General features: G+C 37.1%; 1 protein-coding gene across 2 annotated transcripts in view; it reads right to left on the bottom strand.

The window, feature by feature from the left end:
• Positions 1 to 18,702, bottom strand: part of SETD2 (SET domain containing 2) — a 108,038-nt gene that overhangs the window by 65,268 nt on the left and 24,068 nt on the right. The window contains exons 8-12 of one of the 2 annotated variants that reach the window (XR_002482721.1): positions 18,004 to 18,130; positions 10,744 to 10,878; positions 9,564 to 9,683; positions 7,347 to 8,009; positions 4,537 to 4,704 (exon numbers count right to left, since the gene is read on the bottom strand). Coding sequence is in view for 1 of the 2 variants with exons in the window: in XM_008071233.1 (XP_008069424.1) it covers positions 7,347 to 8,009; positions 9,564 to 9,683; positions 10,744 to 10,878; positions 18,004 to 18,130 (1,045 nt within the window). In the remaining variant the exon portion in view is untranslated. The remainder of the gene's footprint in view (positions 1 to 4,536; positions 4,705 to 7,346; positions 8,010 to 9,563; positions 9,684 to 10,743; positions 10,879 to 18,003; positions 18,131 to 18,702) is intronic. The other variant, XM_008071233.1, reaches the window with a different exon arrangement.

Below are 18,702 nucleotides of genomic sequence, written 5' to 3' on the forward strand. Positions count from 1 at the left end.
GCATCAACCTGCTGGGCTCCGGCTGCTGGGGGCCAGCCCCTGCAGATATTAGGGGTCCCTGGTAGGAAAGATGGTGTCGGCAATTAAACTGGAGGGATAGATATTAAAAGAAAGAAAGATGGAGGGATAGATATAAAGAGAAAGAAAGAAAATGGACAACTGTTCAACGGATTGAGCAGAAGCCGTTTAATGGGACATACCGTAAGTCTTTTATCCCAAATTTTCACAGGTTAAATCACAAGACTTTCACGTGAACACAAAGCCAGGTGGATGAGGGGCGTCCCCCACCCACCAGATGTTTCCTCAAGCATGAGAAAGGACAATCCCAATTAAATCACAAGACTATTAAGTGAACATAAAGCTAGGTAGATGAGGGGTGTCCCTCACCCACCAGGCGTTTTCCCAAGCACGAGGAAGGACAATCCTAAAATTATCTCACTGTTCCTTATGCTTGGTTAATGTTCCTCAAAAACAAAACAACAATTCTAAAATCATGATATTTTAATACTCAATAACTTCTAAAGCTTATGCATACACAACACCTAATGACTAACTTAAATCCTAATCCCTTTCTATTCTGTGCTAATTCTACCTACACTATAAAAACTCTTAATTATAGCTCAAACCAGTTCCTAAAGAATGTGGCCCAGTCCGAAGATCACGTTGGGCCGTTTCTAGGAACAACTGATTACAATCTCTTAACAAAATGGCTATTCTAAAATCCTATATATCTATATTAATTTCTATAAAAGTTTCTAATTCCTAATCCTAATATGTAAAGCTGATCATCAGAAATAAAACTTCTAAAAATAAAACCCAAATATAAACTGTAAATTGTATTAAAGCCAAAACTGCAAACGTAGAAAATGGAAACAATGAAATTTCTAAAGTTAGCTGTATTCTTATTAAACTTCAAAATATCATGTTTGATCATGCTTGAACTAACATAATTCACTGACGTAGCATAACCTATTCTACAATACTTTCTATGAATAAAATAAATTCAATTTCTATAATAAGTAGAAAAACCCTACATTAACTGTAGCTAAAACCAGTTTAAAAGAATGCAGCCCAGTGCAAAGTACGTGCTGGGCCCTTAGGAATGTGGCCCAGCCCAAGGTTCGTGCTGGGCCGTTTCTAGTAACTTTAGATAATTATCTATATCATTAAAGTTGAAACAGCACTTTATATGTATATATTAATTCTACAAATGTCCTTTTAAATCTTATAAAGAAGCTTGTACCATATTAAAGGCTCCCGAATGTGACCTGAGTTTGAAATGTGTTCAGTTTAAAGCCGAAACCGCAGTCTGTGAGAAACAGGAACAATGAGTTTCTAGAGTAAGCTATGCCCCTCACAGTCACAGAGCCTTCAGCTTAGGTCAGCAGAGTTCCGTTTGGCTAAATAGAAAAAGGGAGGAAGGAATGGGGTCAACAGCTCCCGAATGCATCCTAGTGGTCTCGGGGTCCACAGCCCACCTTGATCCCTAACATTCAGGTGGGCCTCCATGGCCAGCTCCCAACATCTGGCGATCCTTCTGCCTCAGCCTTCTAAGTAGCCGGAACTACAGGCGCGCACTAACACGTCCAGCTAATTTATTTGATTTATTGTAGAGACGAGACCTCACCATGTTGCCCAGGTTGGTCTCAAACCCACAGGCTCAGGCAATTCTCTCACCTCAGTCTCCCAAAGTGCTGGGATTAGAGGCTTGAGGCACCATGCCTGGCCAATACTTTTTACAAAAGAAAAACAGTAACTTTACATCGGAGAAGCCTATCAGACAACACCTTAATCAAGTGATCAAAGCTGACAATTCTAATAATGGGACAGATCAACATCATGTGAAGAAAACTACAGTAATATTCCTGACAAAATTGCTTATCTTGAATACAGACAAAAGAAAACTTCAGAAAAACCCAAACTGAGAGATATTCTAACTCAAAAATATTTTAAAATGTAAAGTTTACTAAAGACAAAGACTGAGAAATGATTTCAGAGTAAAGGATACTAAAGAGACATACAACTCAATGTAATACTTGCACCCACATTAGATTCATGATCAAAACAAATTTTTTTTTTTTTTTGCTACAAAGGCCATTATGAGAACAACTGGTAAAATTTTGAATGAGGTCTGTTAATTAGATAAATCTTAGTACTGTATTACTGTAACTTGCTGATTTGATAAGTACACTAAAGTGACATAAGAGAATGTCCTTGTTTTAAGAAATACACACAAAATATCCAGGGGCAATAAGGCATCATATCTATAACTTACTTTTTGTTAAAGGTTCAGAAAAAAATTAGGAGAAAGTGATAAAGAAAACTTGGCAAAAAGTTAACATTGGGGAACCCGAGTGAAAGGTTTAAAGAAAAAGATTTTTTTTTTTTTGAGTTGGAGTCTCACTCTTGTCGCCCAGGCTGGAGTACAGTGGCATGCTCACGGCCACTGCAGCCTCGACCTGCTGGGCTTAGGTGATCCTTCCGTCTCAGCCTTCCAAGTAGCTGGAACTACAGACGCACGCCACCACGCCCGGCTAGTTTTTGTGATTTGTTGTAGAGTCGAGGTCTCACCAAGTTGCCCAAGCTGGTCTTGAACCCCCGGGCTCAGGCAATCCTCTCGCCTCGGCCTCCCAAAGTGCTGGGATTACAGGCTGAGCCACCATGCCCGGCCAGTTTAGGGAAAATTTTAACTGAATTTTCTCTATACTTGTCACTAGAATGTGTATTATATATAGCATACATACAGATTATTATTGCAGTTCTTCTTATAAGTCTCAAATTCTGTCATAAGTAAAAGTTTAAAATTTTAAGAAGGAAAATTTATCTATTTTCATTATGGTTACATATAAGACTTAAATTATACCACCTACAGCTATATGGGAACACTCTCTCAAGTTTCTGGTTGATTTGATCATGGTTCTGAGGAAATGACTACATTCTTTAAAGGTCCCTTCTAGCCTGGAAATTCTATAATGTACATATCCTTCCTCTTCTAAAAGAGTCTTACATTCAAATTACATGAAGTAACTTTGCCTAAACAAAGTCAAGACTTAAAAAAACAAACAAACAAAACAAAACAAAAAAACTAACTTCATGGGCAGCAAGGAAAAAAAAAAAAACGATCATTATGTCTTTAGGGAAACAGAATTAAGAGCTCACCCAAAAGAGTAAAGTGAAAATGACTTCATTCAAAACCAGAATGTTTAGAGCAGCCAGATTCTGTACTTTATCTTTTAGACCAGGTGTTGGCAAACTTTTTCTGTAAAGGACAAGACAGTAAATATTTTAGGTTCTTGTGGGCCATCCAGTCTCTGTCACAACTACTCAACTCTATAACTGTAGTGCAAAAGCAGCCATAGATAATACATAAATGATACACATGGCTGTGTTTCAAAAAAACTTTATTTACAAAAACAGGCAGTGGGGCACATTAGGCCAACCCCTGATTTAGATGAAAGTGTTTATTTGATTACAAAATGGACCACTAATAAATTTTAGACAATCTTTGCCTTTACCAAATGAAACACTTTAAAAATTTCAACATAATAGTATCTAAAGCAGCATTCTTTGGGGGCAATTCTAATTTCTTTTAAAAGGCTAAGTAATATTGATCTTTATGGATACAGAATAATTTCTTTCTAAACTAAGAATTTTAAACATTTATTACAGAAATCTAGGACACAATTTCATTTTCAAATGTTACACAGATTTCACATACAAAATTAGTGATGGAGTGAAATTCCAAGCAGTGACTTAAAACTTTTCTGTTTTAACTTTCTGTAGAGAGTTTAATGCTTAGTTTTCTAGGTAAACATATTTCTTGAATTAAAGATAATATCTTGAGATAAAGATGAAGTAAAAGAAGAATAAGAGTAGTCATTAAGAAGAGCTCAACTTATCACATGTAAGGAATTTTGTCTGTAAAGCATTTAAATTCAGATGCAAATGCAACTACCTGTACACTTCATTCTAAGGGAGACGCACATCCTATAATCTAACTGTTTATAAGAGAGGCTCTGGAATCACTAACCATTACAACCTTTTAGTGTTTAAAGGCAACTGAAACTGCCAAGTTCATAGGAACCTTACCTCCTCTTCAAATGATCCAAATGAATGAAGATATTTCTGTCAAGTTATAGTTAATCACCATTTAACCAGCTGTTTTGCCATGAAACCTAGGTTATATTTTCAGCACAAAGGGTGATGTACAACAACTCCTTTTGCAAACAGAAATATATGCACATGTCCTTGCTGAAAATGTAGCCCACTAAATTTGCACATGAAAATAATACATGCTCATAACTGGCAATACGCTAGGTATGATGTTTCTGGTTGAGGTCTATTTTAGGAGTCAAAATGTGTAAGCCTTGTGGAGTCAAGGCAGTGGTCCTGTGTATATAGGTATAGAAAAAATAGCTCACTTAATCCTTTCTCGCCAGGAGTAGGGATTTTCCCGGAACAACATCCATTGTCGGCAATGGACGCACGAAAATAACGCCGGCACCAGTGAGTTAACCACCTCTGTCCTCTTTTCACCTATTAAATTTTTCATGCACCATCCAACTTCCCAACCATCTTCCTGTTTCTTCACAGTATGCACGCTAGGTTCTTGTTTTTCTTCAGCACGAAGTTGAAAATGGAGTTGAGAAAAGGAGACACATGGTCAGCTGGTGATGTAAACAAGCTCCTTGCTGCCCTGAGAAGCTAGATGGAAATGGTTCAAGTTACAAGGGGGATCATCATGAGATCTGGGAGGACAAAGAGTAATTCATGAAGCTTCATTCCCTTCCCTCCCGCCCTTTCATTTACTGATGATTCTTACTGTCTGTCTTCACAGCAAAACCAGGATTAAGAAATCTGATGCAATCCCTTTTAGTTCTTCACTCCAACCAGTATGGAGAAAAGCCAAGTGGAACACATGTCCAGCCACATTATGGTGGCCCCCAGAAGGTCAGGGAGGCTTGGAATGGCTAACACAATGACAACCTTCAATGTTTTTTAGTATGATCTTGGAATTAAAGATCACTATGAACATAGTGCTTGGCATCAGGTGCTTAATAAACGTTGGTTTAATAAGACATTTTCTTTTCAGCCAATGTCTACTTGAACACATAGGTGGAAGTCAGACAGAAGCAGTTAACTCTTTCAATGCCGGCATAGTATAGATATATAGTAATCGCATCAGGTCAATGTGTTTCTCTAAAACATATTCAAATCATGTCTTCCTGATTTCAGACTTCTGGTTAAATGCCATCTAAAGTTGTTGTTGTTGTTGTTTTTAAGAACAATCATAATCAGAGTTTTGAAATCAGAGCCACAGTAAATGTTAATTAGAATTATAGATGAATTAAGAACACCAGCACCAATGTGTAACAAAACATCACCGTTCAGTCAAGTAAAGGCATTTCTCAGTAGTAATGCAATCTTAGATGGGTAATGATTCCAGAGCAAACTAAAGTTTAAAGAAGAGAGGAGAATTTTATTAATGCCTCCCTAGACACTAAGAATCAGGAAAAACTCAAAGTATGAAGGATAAGAAGGACAAATTTTAAGAATATAAAATCTTAAACCTCAAGTCAAGAGGATCATAAAGCTACACAGTACTTGTAAAACTGCTTAGATCTTTCAGATAGGAGTGGGAAGGATAAGACAAAGGGGAAGAAACAAATTTGAAATACTCAAAAATGTATCTTCAGAGTATGATTTAAATTACCACAGTCATATCTAATTGGATTAAGTATGTCTTATAGAGCAATTCACACCTTTACAATTACAGAAACTATCATATAGAGTAAATAAAAACTATCATATATCATAAACAAAAAGTTACTTTTTCCAGATTTAAGAAGACAGGTTTATGATTATTATATCTTAGCAAGTTTTAAAAATTACATCAACCAGAGACTTCTCAGGCAAAAGTAAACTACTGCGTCTACAGCCCCACTCTCTCTCCTACAAAAGTATTGGCTGTAAAGGCCTTTTCTGTCTACTTGTGCACCTGTCTCCATCTCTACCTTTCTTACTGAGTTACAGTCATAGTACAGGCTCCACCAACAGCCTTCAAACACAAGAGGAACTTCTTTTGTAGGGACTCTATGCTGTCACAGAACAGGCCTTAAATAAAAGTTCATCAAGTGACTATCCCAGCATCATTTTCAATAACTTTAATTCTGATTCCTATAGTTCATATATTATAAGTAGATTTACTGTGAACCTTTTATATTTACTAAAAGGCTGGATTTCATAAGACTTAATAAGGCTGAGTTTATGCTGAATTGTAAGTGATGAAAGAGTAATATAAGCAAGAGCCCTAATGGGTAAACAAGAGCTGAAACCACACCACAATTAAAGAAGGGTCTCAACACAAATTAGGAAGCACAGTGTACAACGAACCAACTACTCATTTTACTCAGTATAAAGCCAAGTCCCACGGAGTCAAGATCTAATGGGGTGAGCTTTATAGTCATAACTGGGGAAAGGAAGGATTCGGGTGTTACTTATTGCAAATAAATCTGTATTATTCATTCATCTGATTACTTCACTTCTGGCAGAAGAAAGGAGGAACAGAAAAATAGAAGCTAGGAAGTAACCTGTTCCAACAGAGTCCTCAAGACCAGGGTTCCAGACCCAGAACACTTAAAACTGAAAAGCACCATGCCTCTCCTAGGATTATCTGGTTACTCACTCTTGTGTTTATTCAAGACCCAGTTTGGGTTCTCTGCAAAGCAAACCCTGCACATCTGCTGCGTTCTTTAGTAAGAGACTCTGTATGCAATAGGCAAAAGAATTCTAGACCTTCCTATTTTTCCCATTTGTGTCCAAAGAAATAGGCATTTATAAGCAGGCCTATTTCAGAAACAATAATGAAAGTGAATACCAACTAGCTCCATGAAGTTGTTTTTCTAGAACAGAAATGTATGTTCAATCATTTTGATAAGTTACTAAATTATGGTTTTCCAATTAATTTTTAGTTTACTTTCCATTAATCCAATAAATTTATTTCCAATTAATTTAAACATTAATTTTTTCTTGTTACAAATAGAACCATAAGTTTGTTACTCAAAGGATTTTTTGTTTTTAATGTGAAGAGCATTTAAATGACCATACTCACTATTGTGATATGTTTGTATAAATGAGAAAAAAAGGAGACATTTGTATATTAGCTTGGCTAGTATGACTCTTTAACAGATGATCGAGACATTTATCATAATATACCTATTGTAAAAGAGATATCATTTCATTTTTCATAAATATACATGGCTAGAAAAGTGATTAATTTGACTTAGATTTATGGAACTCTAAACCTGAGTAATTCAGGTTAAAATGAACAAAAAATGTTTTCTTACCTTTAAGTCTTTCCAACTGTCTAGGAGCTTGGTGGCTAAATCACTTATATCTACTGTTTTATCTGGCTGTTCTTGGCTCCTCTCACTCTCCACATCAGACACACCCTCCTCTTCATCTTGAGATGGTGTTTCCTCAGCAATAGGTTCTTCTAGTTTTGTGCCATTGCTCTCTTTGGACTCTATTTCAGTGTCAGCCTCTGGTTCAGATGTAGGTAGCTTACTGGCTTCCGTGCTGGTTTCACTATCAACTTTGGAATCAGGTAGCTGTTGTGGAAGTAACTGTCGTGACTGCAACTCTTCCTCTTCCTCTACAGGGACATTTTCTAACTGATCAAGGTCCTCTTTGCCATCCTTGCCTTCTAGCTCACTGGTTGCATCAGAGATTGCACTGTCCATGCTATTTTCACTAATAATTTTAAGTCTGCGAAACATGAGTTTCTTGGGAGTATCTGTGTCAGCTTCTGTGCTCAGTTTGGTGGAAGGATCAGGTGTGTTGAGTGGTGTGTGAGCACGTGATGTATTCTCACTAGAATACCCATCTCCTTCACTCAATTGAGGGACAGCAGTCTTGGTCTGAGACCAACGTTGAATAATTGGAAGTACTTTGCTTTCCTCCAACATATTTTTAGTGGGAATGGGCAAGTGTTCCAAAGTCTTTATAATCTGATTAAACATAATAAAAAAAGTCACATCACTTTGTACAGTTAACTTTTCAAACCTCTGGATAGGACTCAGATTAATGCAGTTTTGCTACTGTCTTATTAAATTAAGACCTAACTGTACACAAAGGCATACTTAAAGGTCATAATACCATTTTCCTTAAGGAAAGAAAACTTTTAATAGACTGATCATCAAGAATAAAATGTGGGAACAAATGCGGAAGTGACTACTCACAACATTGAATAAGACTGATTAATATTTTCTACCAGCAATTCCCAAACACACACACACACACATACACACACACACACACACACACACACACACACACACACACACACACACGCTTTTATGAACTTCATCCTGGGTATCTTTTTCTAAAAAGTTCCCCCAAAAGACTGTGATAGAGGTTTGGGAACTATGCAGTAACATATAATTAAATGATGTAGTGCATACACAAATTCAGGCATTACCTCTTTAGTCTTTGATAAACTGTTGTCTAGCAAAGAGAGACTGTCTCTTCATTTGTAGACACCCCTCTACTCTGAAATCCAAGAATTTCTTCTAAAGTATTCCCCAATGTAATTTTATAGAAACCCCAAGGCTTCCTCAACTTCCTACTGCCAAATCTCCTGGGAGAAGGATGAAGGCAAGAACAATTACTTACTTGTCCACTCTCATTATTTTGTATTTAAAAGTGTTTTTTTAATTAAATAAGCGACTTTGGGATTATATTCGAAATTATTTTTAAGGCTACATATCAACTTAGAAAATACTGTTACCAGGCATGGTGGCTCACGTCTGTAATCCTAGTACTTTGGAAGGTGGAGACGAGATTGCCTGAGCCCACGGGTTAGACACCAGCCTAGGCAACATGGCGAGACCTCATCTTTGCAATAAATCCCTCCCCCCAAAAAAATAGCTGGGCGTGGTGGTGCATGCCTGTAGTTCCAGCTACTTGGAAGGATGAAGTGGAAGGACTGCCCGATTCCAGCAGGTTGCGGCTGTGGTGGCCATGAGTGTGCCATGGCACTCCAGCCTGGGTGACAGAGTGAGACTCTGACTCAAAAAAAAGAAAAAAAGAAAATAAAATACTGTTAATTTCATAGAAAAGTATAAACATCACAGCTCCACTAACAGTGCTGCCAATAAACCTTTGCTCTTATAAAACTTATTTACTCCTCAAAATGTTCTTACTCTTGTCATCCAGAACTCCTTAGAACCCCAGAATTCAAGCTTTTTAAAGTTACGATTTTAGCAACAAACTGGGTCTTTCACTTAATGATGTTGTTTTTGTTATTATATTTTGCTCTTGTAGTTCTCAGTTAGTAGTAGTATCAACCTTAAAAAGATACTACAGGAAAACCATGGGATAAACTGCCAGCAAGGTGTAAGAATATAGTTATAAGAATGCTAGGATAATAAAAATTATTTAATTATTTAATACCAGTGGTAATTATAGTGTTAAATTTATAATCATTGACATTATCACATACCCACAACCTAAGCAATCAATACAGTGGTTTTAAGAAACAGGCGAGCTAAATGTGAACTGACCTCTTCCTGAAGCTTCTGGTTACTTTCCCGGCCATCACCTAGCTCTGCCATCCAGATCCACAACAAAGACAGCCCATGACGTTCTAGAAAGGACTTCAGGCAGGACTGTGAGTGTGTGTTCTTTCATGGTGGAAGGGAGACAGGATACAAAGTATTCAGGAGGCAATATCAGAGTGTTACAGAGAGTCCACAGAGAATTCGCTTATATATTATACATTATAGAGTTCATTTATATTAACAAAAAATCCAGAAACTATTTTCATTATCCCAAATAGAGTTGTAAAACAAATGCTTTAAAGTAATAGGTTATAATCTTTTCTGATACATAAAATATACCAGTCAACCTGGAGTATATTAAAGTAGAAAATTATATAAATATTAACAGGTCATTTATAATGAAATTCAACTATGGAAAACTAAGAAAAAAATTGTATCTGCCATTTTTATTGAAAAAGCTAAAATAAAATCATTTTCTTTTTTCTCTTTTAGTCAATTGTTCATATGGTCTTTTTTTGTGAGATTTTTTATATCATCCTTTTTTTTGTTATCCAACATCTTGCAGCATACTTATTAATTTAGGATTGTTAAATGAGATTGCTAAAATTCTTTGCTTTGACATCATATAGTCAAAACGGCTTTGGCATGCTAATAATCGGGGAAAAAACTATACCAAGTGCCATGAGTTATTACATTAAAAAAAAAAATCTCACATATTCTTCAGCTATAGAGAGAAAGCAAACAGGTCTACCAACAGATTAAATGATACTAAACTCTTCAGTCATTTTTAAGAATACAAAACAAGCTTTCAAATTCATAAAGAACTTACAACTCCATTTTAAAAGTAAGATTAACTTTTCTAATCACAATTATTCCTTCTTCAGAACAGCCTAGGCAACATAGCGAGACCTTGTCTCTATCAAAAATCAAAAACTTAGCTGTGCATGGTGGTGTGTGCCTGCAGACCCAGCTACTTGGGAATCTGAGGCGGAAAGATCGTCTAAGTACAGGAGGTCAAGGCTGCAGTGAGCTATGATTGTGCCACTGCACTCCAACCTGGGCAAAAGAGTGAGACTCCCAACTCAAAAAAAACCACATTATTCCTTCTTCATTTATCTGGATTATAGCTTAAGTGCCTCACCTCAAAATCAGAAATAAAAGATAAATATTAAAGAGCATTCACCTGTATGAGCTCGAGACAGGTAAGTTTCTGCTCCAAAGTCTCAATTCTCACCATTAGCCGGGACAAGCTGAGCACCTGGTTTTTATCAGACAGACCCTCACCATTTTCCATCAGAGCTTCTAGTTCTCCATCCACCTACCACAGCAAAGAAAAATATCTTGTTATAAAACAAAAATTAAAAAACGAACCCACTAACTTAAGACTCAAACAATCCAAAAAGATGCTAGACCACATCAGTTATCTGAGAAATGCAAATAAACACCACACTTTGGCACTTTGGGAGGCCAAGGTGGGAGAACTGCTTGAGCCCAGGAATTCAAAGTTCACTCATCAAATATGTACCAAGAACTTATTATGAGTCAAGTATAATTCTTTTTTTTTTTTTTTTAAGAAAGCAGAATTTATTGAGAGAATAGAAAAGCTCCCACAGTGGGAAGGGACCCAAGGAGGTAGCTAAGTCAAGTATAATTCTAGTGCTGGAGATACTGCAATGAGTCAAAAAGTGTGCCCTGTGGGAAACTAAGAACAAATTATATCAGGGAAAAAGAAATCCTTCTATGGTTTATAAACACGCTATTGTATGATATGTGCCTTCTTCAATCCTTGCTACAAGTCACCAAATTACCCATCTAATGTGAGGGGATGGGGGAAGTAATTCAGAAAAAAATAAAACATTAGCCTGAAAAATAAAATATTTGTATCCCCATACCTAATAATTCCACTTATAAGAATAAATCCTAGAGAAATTCTGCACATTTGTACCTGGAGATTCATAGGAATGCTCATTGAAGCAACATTCATAATAGCAAAAACTGCTACCAACCCAAATATCTGCACAGGTTGGATAAACTGGCATAACCAGTCAATGGAATATAATACCACAGTAAAAGGAATCAAGTGCAGCCAAATGCAGTAACATTCATTAATCTTAAAAGCATAAGGTCATATGAAAAAGCAAGTTTCAGACAGTTACATGCTATATTAATCCATTTTTATGTACCTCAAAACAAATTTTTTAGAGATACATACTGAAAAATTACTTTGAAAAAGTCAAGGGAGTAAGACAAAATTTATAACTGTTGTAACCTCTAGGAGTTAGGCAGGAAGAAGGAAGCAGAGAAGCATTCATGAGAATTCATTTTATAATTATGCTTTATAAATTATCTATATTTTTTGGATATTTTAATTATTAAATGTAAATAATGGGGGGAGAAATCAACCTACCAAAACCCATCTCCAGCTCAGGACTGTAGCAGTTATAAGAAATAAAGATACTCTCAAAGAATTTATTAATGGGAAGACTAAATTAATTGATATGGGCCTGGTGTGGTGGTTCACACCTGTAATCCCAGCACTTTGGGAAGCCAAGGTGGGAAGATCATTTGAGCCCATGAAATCAAGACCAGCCTAGGCAATATAGCAAGATCCTGTCTCTACAAAAAATAAATTAAATAAATAAATAATACAAATTTCAGTCAGGCACGAAAGCACTCGCCTGTGATTCCAGCTACTTGGAAGGCTGAGGTGGAAGGATCACCTGAGCCCAGCAGGTCAAGGCCTGCAGTGGCCATAAGAATTCCACTGCACTCCAGTTTGGGTGATAGTGAGACTATGACTCCAAAAAAAAGTTTTTTTTTTAACAATAAATCTAAGAGGCCTGAGAAACAGGAGAAATTACAAGGAGGGTCACCAAAATGGAGTTAGAAATAGGTAAGATAAAGAGAAGGGGGGGTGAGCAAAGTAGTAGGGAAAGCTTTAACAAAAGAAAATGAGAAATCATGACAGTGCATTATAGCTCAGCCTAGCTGGAATGGATAAGGCATGGTGAGGAACCAAGAAAAATCATACCAAATGGAAGAATGATGTCAGATTAGAAAATCTCACTGTAACATAAAAAGAACTAAGATTTGATAGAACTTGGAGTTTTATTACAGAATCCCAAACAGGTAACTAATATGATCAGGAATTTGAGAATAATTAGTGTGCCAATAATAGAATGAAATTTAGACAAGATAGAGACTAAAGGAAGAGAGATAAAGACAGCAATAAATAAATTTGGCACAAAATGATAAAAGTCTAGAATGAGATAATTCAGAGAAAAGCATATCTAAAAGGAAAAAAATCTTTAGAAAATTTTGTTAGCCAGGCTCGGTGGCTCAGCCTGCAATCCCAGCACTTTGGGAGGCTGAGGTTAGTGGATTGCCTGAGCCCGCGGGTTCAAGACACGTCTGGGCAACTTGGAGAGACCTCATCTCTACAATAAGTCAAAAATTAGCTGGGCGTGGTAGCGTGCGCCTATAGTTCCAGCTACTTGGAAGGCTGAGGCGGAAGGATCGCCGGAGCCCAGCAGGTCGAGGCTGCGGTGGCCGGGAGCGGCCACTGCACTTCAATCTGGGTGACAGAGTGAGACTCCAACTCCAAAAAAAAAAAAGAGAAAATTTTGTTACTTAACTGTGTTGAAAGCAAATGATTTCCTCTCCCTCATTTGGCTTTTCATCCTTTTTACTGTGCAACTTAGTTATTATTAGTTTCACAAACTCAAAAAAGAGATTAACGGAATTTCAGACTACTTCCTGCTTATAGTTTTAAACTACCAATAACAAATAAACACTGAGTTATAACACGGACTCATTATACTTCCATCAAGTAAGTATTTAATTAGGCATACAGAATGTGACATACCCAAAGAAGATAATCACTTGTTGTGGAAGAGCTTATGGTTTTGTTAGGACTTAAGTTGTACATAGATGTAATCATAACAACAAGGGTATATAAATGTAATCGTAAGAACAAGGATACAAAATGTTTACTAATCAAGGGGTAATATGAGGGATGCAGACTACAGTGCAATCATTATCTATATGTTTTTCTCAATAGTTTACATATGCAAAACTATTCTAAACTGAAGCTATCTTGTCCTTTCCATGGTACCCACTACCCCAAAGGAATTCCCAAGGCTTACACTTATAAATTAAAGAGTTGCAACTTCTGTGATTCTGCTCAATTGTAACTGACCATAACTCAGAATCTAGGCATACAGAAAGGAATTTCAGTAGGAGACAATTAAAATCGAACTAGAGTTAAACTCTTCATTAGAGTCAAAGGCAAATAATCTTTCACATCATTCTAGTAACCTAGGTTCATTCTGGGTCCATCCTCTATCTGGGCAATTTCATCCAATACATTCTTCTTCTTCTTCTTTTTTTAAAGCAGGATTTATTGAGAGAACAGAAAAGCTCCACAGTGGAAGGGGACCCGAGGGGGTTGCTCCAAAACATTCTCGTTCCACAGTAACTTCAAACTCCTATCTAGAGCAACCCATGATTTCAGACCACGCAATGACTGGATACAAGTTAATTCAGTCCATAAGCACCAAGGCCTATCCTGAAACAGACACACTATTACCTGTATATAAACAAACAAGCACAGAAATACCTAGACTTTAGTTCCTTGGGGTTGTCCTTAAATCTTGTCAGAAAGTTGTCTGATATAAGCATAATGTAGGTATAACACTTCTGCATTAATCCATAATATCACAAGGATACTTTTCATCAATAAATTAGTTTTAATAATGTGTTTATTCTGTAAGTTTTGAAAATAGGAACTAGCTACTGGCAAGGTTTTATGGAAATGCTAGCTTTAATCAGCATGTTTAATGACTATTTTGTGGCTGTTTTGATACACTATCAATTATACAAAACAAAAGTTAATAGCAAAAGCAGCCTTAATTAAGTTTAAAGAAAAATTTCCTGTAATAAAGTGAAGAAAGCTAACAGACTATGTACGACCCATTACCCAGTGACTACACTTTCAAAGGAAAAAAAAATGTGCAAAAGAGACATATGCAAACATACTGACTTCAACATTAAGAGCAAAACACTGGAACACAAGTGTCCATCAGTATAAAATATAAAATATGTAAATGAACTTTTAAATGATGGAACTTTACAACAATTAAAAATAAATGTTCATCTACAGATATCAATATAGATCAAATTAAAAATGAGTAAGCCGGGCTCAGTGGCTCCCTGTAATCCTGCGCCTTTGGGAGGCTGAGGTGAGTGGATTGCCTGAGCCCACGGGTTCGAGACCCGCCTGGGCAGCGAGACCTCATCTCTACAATAAATCAAAAAATCAGCCAGGTGTGGTAGCACATGCCTGTAATTCCGGCTACTCGGAAGGCTGAGGCAGAAGGATCACCGGAGCCCAGCAGGTTGAGGCTGCGGAGGCCGGGAGCGGCCACTGCACTCCAGTCTGGGCGACAGAGTGAGACTCCAACTCAAAAAAAAAAGAGTAAAAAACTAAAATGCAAACATATATACTATACCATTTCTAAAAGCTTACAAAATGCTATACACAGAACTCAATGCATTCTAAAATGCAGAAATATTAACTTTTACAGCCACTATTGTCTCAGAGGTGGGAGGGGAGAGAGTGTACTCTATAGTTTGGCTGCAGTGTAACAGAATGGTTAAGAGCAGAGACAAGCTCTAGATCAGATCTCATTTTCATCACCTATTGTAACCTCTCTGTTAGTGTGCTCTCATCTATTAAAAAAACAGAAATTCACTATATTTAATTTAAGAGTTTAGTGTGAGAATTAAATGAGTTAATGTGTTAAGTGCTTAGAAGACTATTTGGCACATAGTTACACTATATATACTCTCCAAAAAGAGAGCTAAGAACACATGATACTCCAAAGAACATTTGTTCATCTTGGGTAGGACATATATAGGTATTTGTTATATAAACTATCTTTTTGTGCATTTTTTTTTTTTTTGAGTCAGAGTCTTACTCTGTCACCCAGGCTGGAGTGTAGAGGCACCGATCGTGGTCACCACAGCCTCAATCTTCTGGGCTCAGGCTATCCCTCCACCTCAGCTTTCCAAGTAGCTGGGACTACAGGCATGTGCCACCATGCCTGCCTAATTTTTTAATTTTTTTGTAGAGACAAGGTCTTGCCTTGTTGTCCAGACCGGTCTCAAACTCCTGGGCTCAGGTAATCTCACTTCAGCCTTTTCTGCATTTTTAAATGGCCCTTTTTTTTTTCATTTTAAATGGCCCTTTCCCATGCTTTTTATTATTTATCTCCTCTTCTAGAATGTTTTTTGTTACCTTCTTACAGAATTCAGATTCTCTATAATTAACTCCTTCAAACTAATTTATGTTTAATGACATCATCTTTTAACCATTATTTTTTTGATCTCCCTAAAAGAACAGTAAAATTGCTGTCATTATAGTTATTTAGAGTACTAGTTCCTGAAAAGTCCAAGAATTAGCAAACTGCAAGAGAATCACAGGGGGATTTGCTAATACTCCCTAAACCCTTAGCCTCCCACAGCTTTTCCGCTAAGAGTCACAGGTCTAGAGACTGGCTCAAAAATAAGCATTTTTACTATGGATCCAGGCAAGTAGATCTAAGGAAGGTTAGGAAGGATCATTCTTTTAAGAAACTCTGTGGAAATCAGTGTGGCAATTCCTAAAAGTTCTAAAAATTGACCTTCCATATGACCCCGCAATCCCCCTACTGGGAATATACCCTGAGGAACTCAGGTCACTCTATATAAAAAAGATACCTGCACATGTATGTTTATCACAGCATTGTTCATAATAGCAAGAACATGGAACCAACCATGCTGCCCATCAAAAGAAGACTGGATTAAAAAAAAGTGGGTACATATATACAATGGAATATTACGCAGTCATAAAGAAAAATAAAATCATGAACTTCACAACAACCTGGATGGAATTAGAATTTATAATACGGAGTGATCTCTCACAGAAACAAAGAGCTGAGTACCACATGTTCTCACTCATAAGTGGATCTTGAACAACTTCCGTATTACTGTAGGAAAGGGAATGAAAGTAGTGGAAAATTGCAGGGAGAGGGCTGGGGGGTGGGGAGCTGGGATTGACAGTAGTTGATATCCGCCTGGGGAAGGAGGGGGCACACCTCATCAATAAAGGTACCTGCACAAAGAACATTTGTATACCTACCCTGAATTGAACCCCACAATATCAAAATGAAAATTAAAAGAGAAAAAAAAAAAGAAACAGTGCTCTATTAAAGAAAACTTAAAAACAAAAAAAACCCAGAGAACATTTTTAAAAATAACACAGAATCCTTGTCCCAGCTGAGAGTCTACTTAATAACAGGACACTCCCCTACATGACCTCAGGAGTAACTCAGGTGAAGTGGTAGGAAAAAGGCTACCAACTACCTGTTTCATTAAATAAAAAGACCCTCTGAAACTACTCTACTCAGTTTTTGGCTGTCCATTTCCTCATAAATTTCATCTTATACTAAAAAGAGGCTTTTCAGAGACTTTAGGAAAACTTTCAAGTGAGGCAGGCACAGTGGCTCATGCTTATGATCCCAGCACTTTGGAAGGCCAAGGCAGGAGGACTGCTTGAGCCCAAGTGTTTGAGACCAGTGTGGGCAACAGAGCGAGACCTTAACTCCACAAAAAAATCAAAAACTTAGCCAGACATGGTAGCACATACCTGTAGTCCTACAGCAAGCCATGATCGTGCCACTGCACTTCTGAGTGGGTGACAGAATAAGATCCTAACTCAAAGAAAAGAAAATAGCACTTTCAAAGTTTAGAGTTCTAAACAAAAAACAAACTAATAATGAAAGATTAGGAAAGATTAGGAACACAGCAGACTTAAGTGACCTATCAGAGAGAAAAGACAAATATTTTATTAGCACTTAAGAGATTTAAAGGCTCTGAAAAACTATTAGCCCAGGTGTTTTCTTTTTTTTTTTGAGTTGGAGTCTCACTCTGACACCCAGACTGGAGTGCAGTAGCCGCTCCCAAGCCACCGCAGCCTCGACCTGCTGGGCTCCGGCAATCCTTCCACCTCAGCCTTCCAAGTAGCTGGAACTACAGGCGAGCGCTACCCACACCCAGCTAATTTTTGATTTATTGTAGAGATGAGGTCTCGCCTAGTTGCCCAGGCGGGTCTCGAAACCGTGGGCTCAGGCAGTCCACTTACCTCAGCCTCCCAAGGTACAGGATTACAGGCTGAGCCACCTAGCCCAACTAGCCCAGGTATTTTCAAGAATACTTCCAGAATTCTCAGTTCTAATCGTTATGAATTTGAAGTAAAAATAGCAACCACACCTCCTTTCCAGTAATATATCTCATCTGATCCTGAATTTCTCTGGTAGTTATATGACATTTTAAACTTTAAGAAAAGCTACCTCCCTCCTTAAAGTTTTTATTGTGAAAGCTGAAAGAAAAATGGAATACTTACTGAATCCTTCTTACGAGATCGCTCCTTCTTCATTTTCCCTCCTGCTGCTCTGATGCTGACTCTATTTTCTCCTCCCAAGTAACCCCGGCAATTGGCTGACCCACAGAAACATTTCTGAGCTTCTTTTCTGTTCAAGAAACATAGGAAATAAGTCAGTTATGTGTAAGTAAACCATATAAAAATGTCAACAATACAATAATTACACACAAGAGAAAAGTCAGACTGGTCTAAAGGAAATAAAAACAAACAACAACAAAAACCACAGTAACTTTAAGACTCCAACAAACCTGCTACTATCTCATAAAAATACTTAAAAATTGTTCTTTAAAAATATTTATTTTTTCCAATCGTCCTTTATTGGTTAGACAAAACTAGTCAAGAAATTAGTAATTTCTCAATTTTATGAGTATATCTACTACTATATGAAAATAAGAGATACATAATAGACTAAGACAAAATTGCTTAAATAATTCAGACAACTATTACTTATGTGGAAATGTTTCATTAACACATAGAACAAAATGTATTATGTAAGCAGATATAAAGTGTATTACTAGTATACTAGTATACTAGAATACTTAAAAGGAAACATTTAATTATGAAAAATTATCACGAGCCGGGCTCGGTGGCTCAGCCTGCAATCCCGCGCTTTGGGAGGCTGAGGTGAGTGGAATGCCTGAGCCCGTGGGTTCGAGACCC

The sequence above is a fragment of the Carlito syrichta genome, unplaced genomic scaffold (genome assembly GCF_000164805.1).
Source record: "Carlito syrichta isolate Samal-C Ts95f unplaced genomic scaffold, Tarsius_syrichta-2.0.1 Scaffold314220, whole genome shotgun sequence".
NCBI classification, from domain to species: Eukaryota; Metazoa; Chordata; class Mammalia; order Primates; family Tarsiidae; genus Carlito; species Carlito syrichta.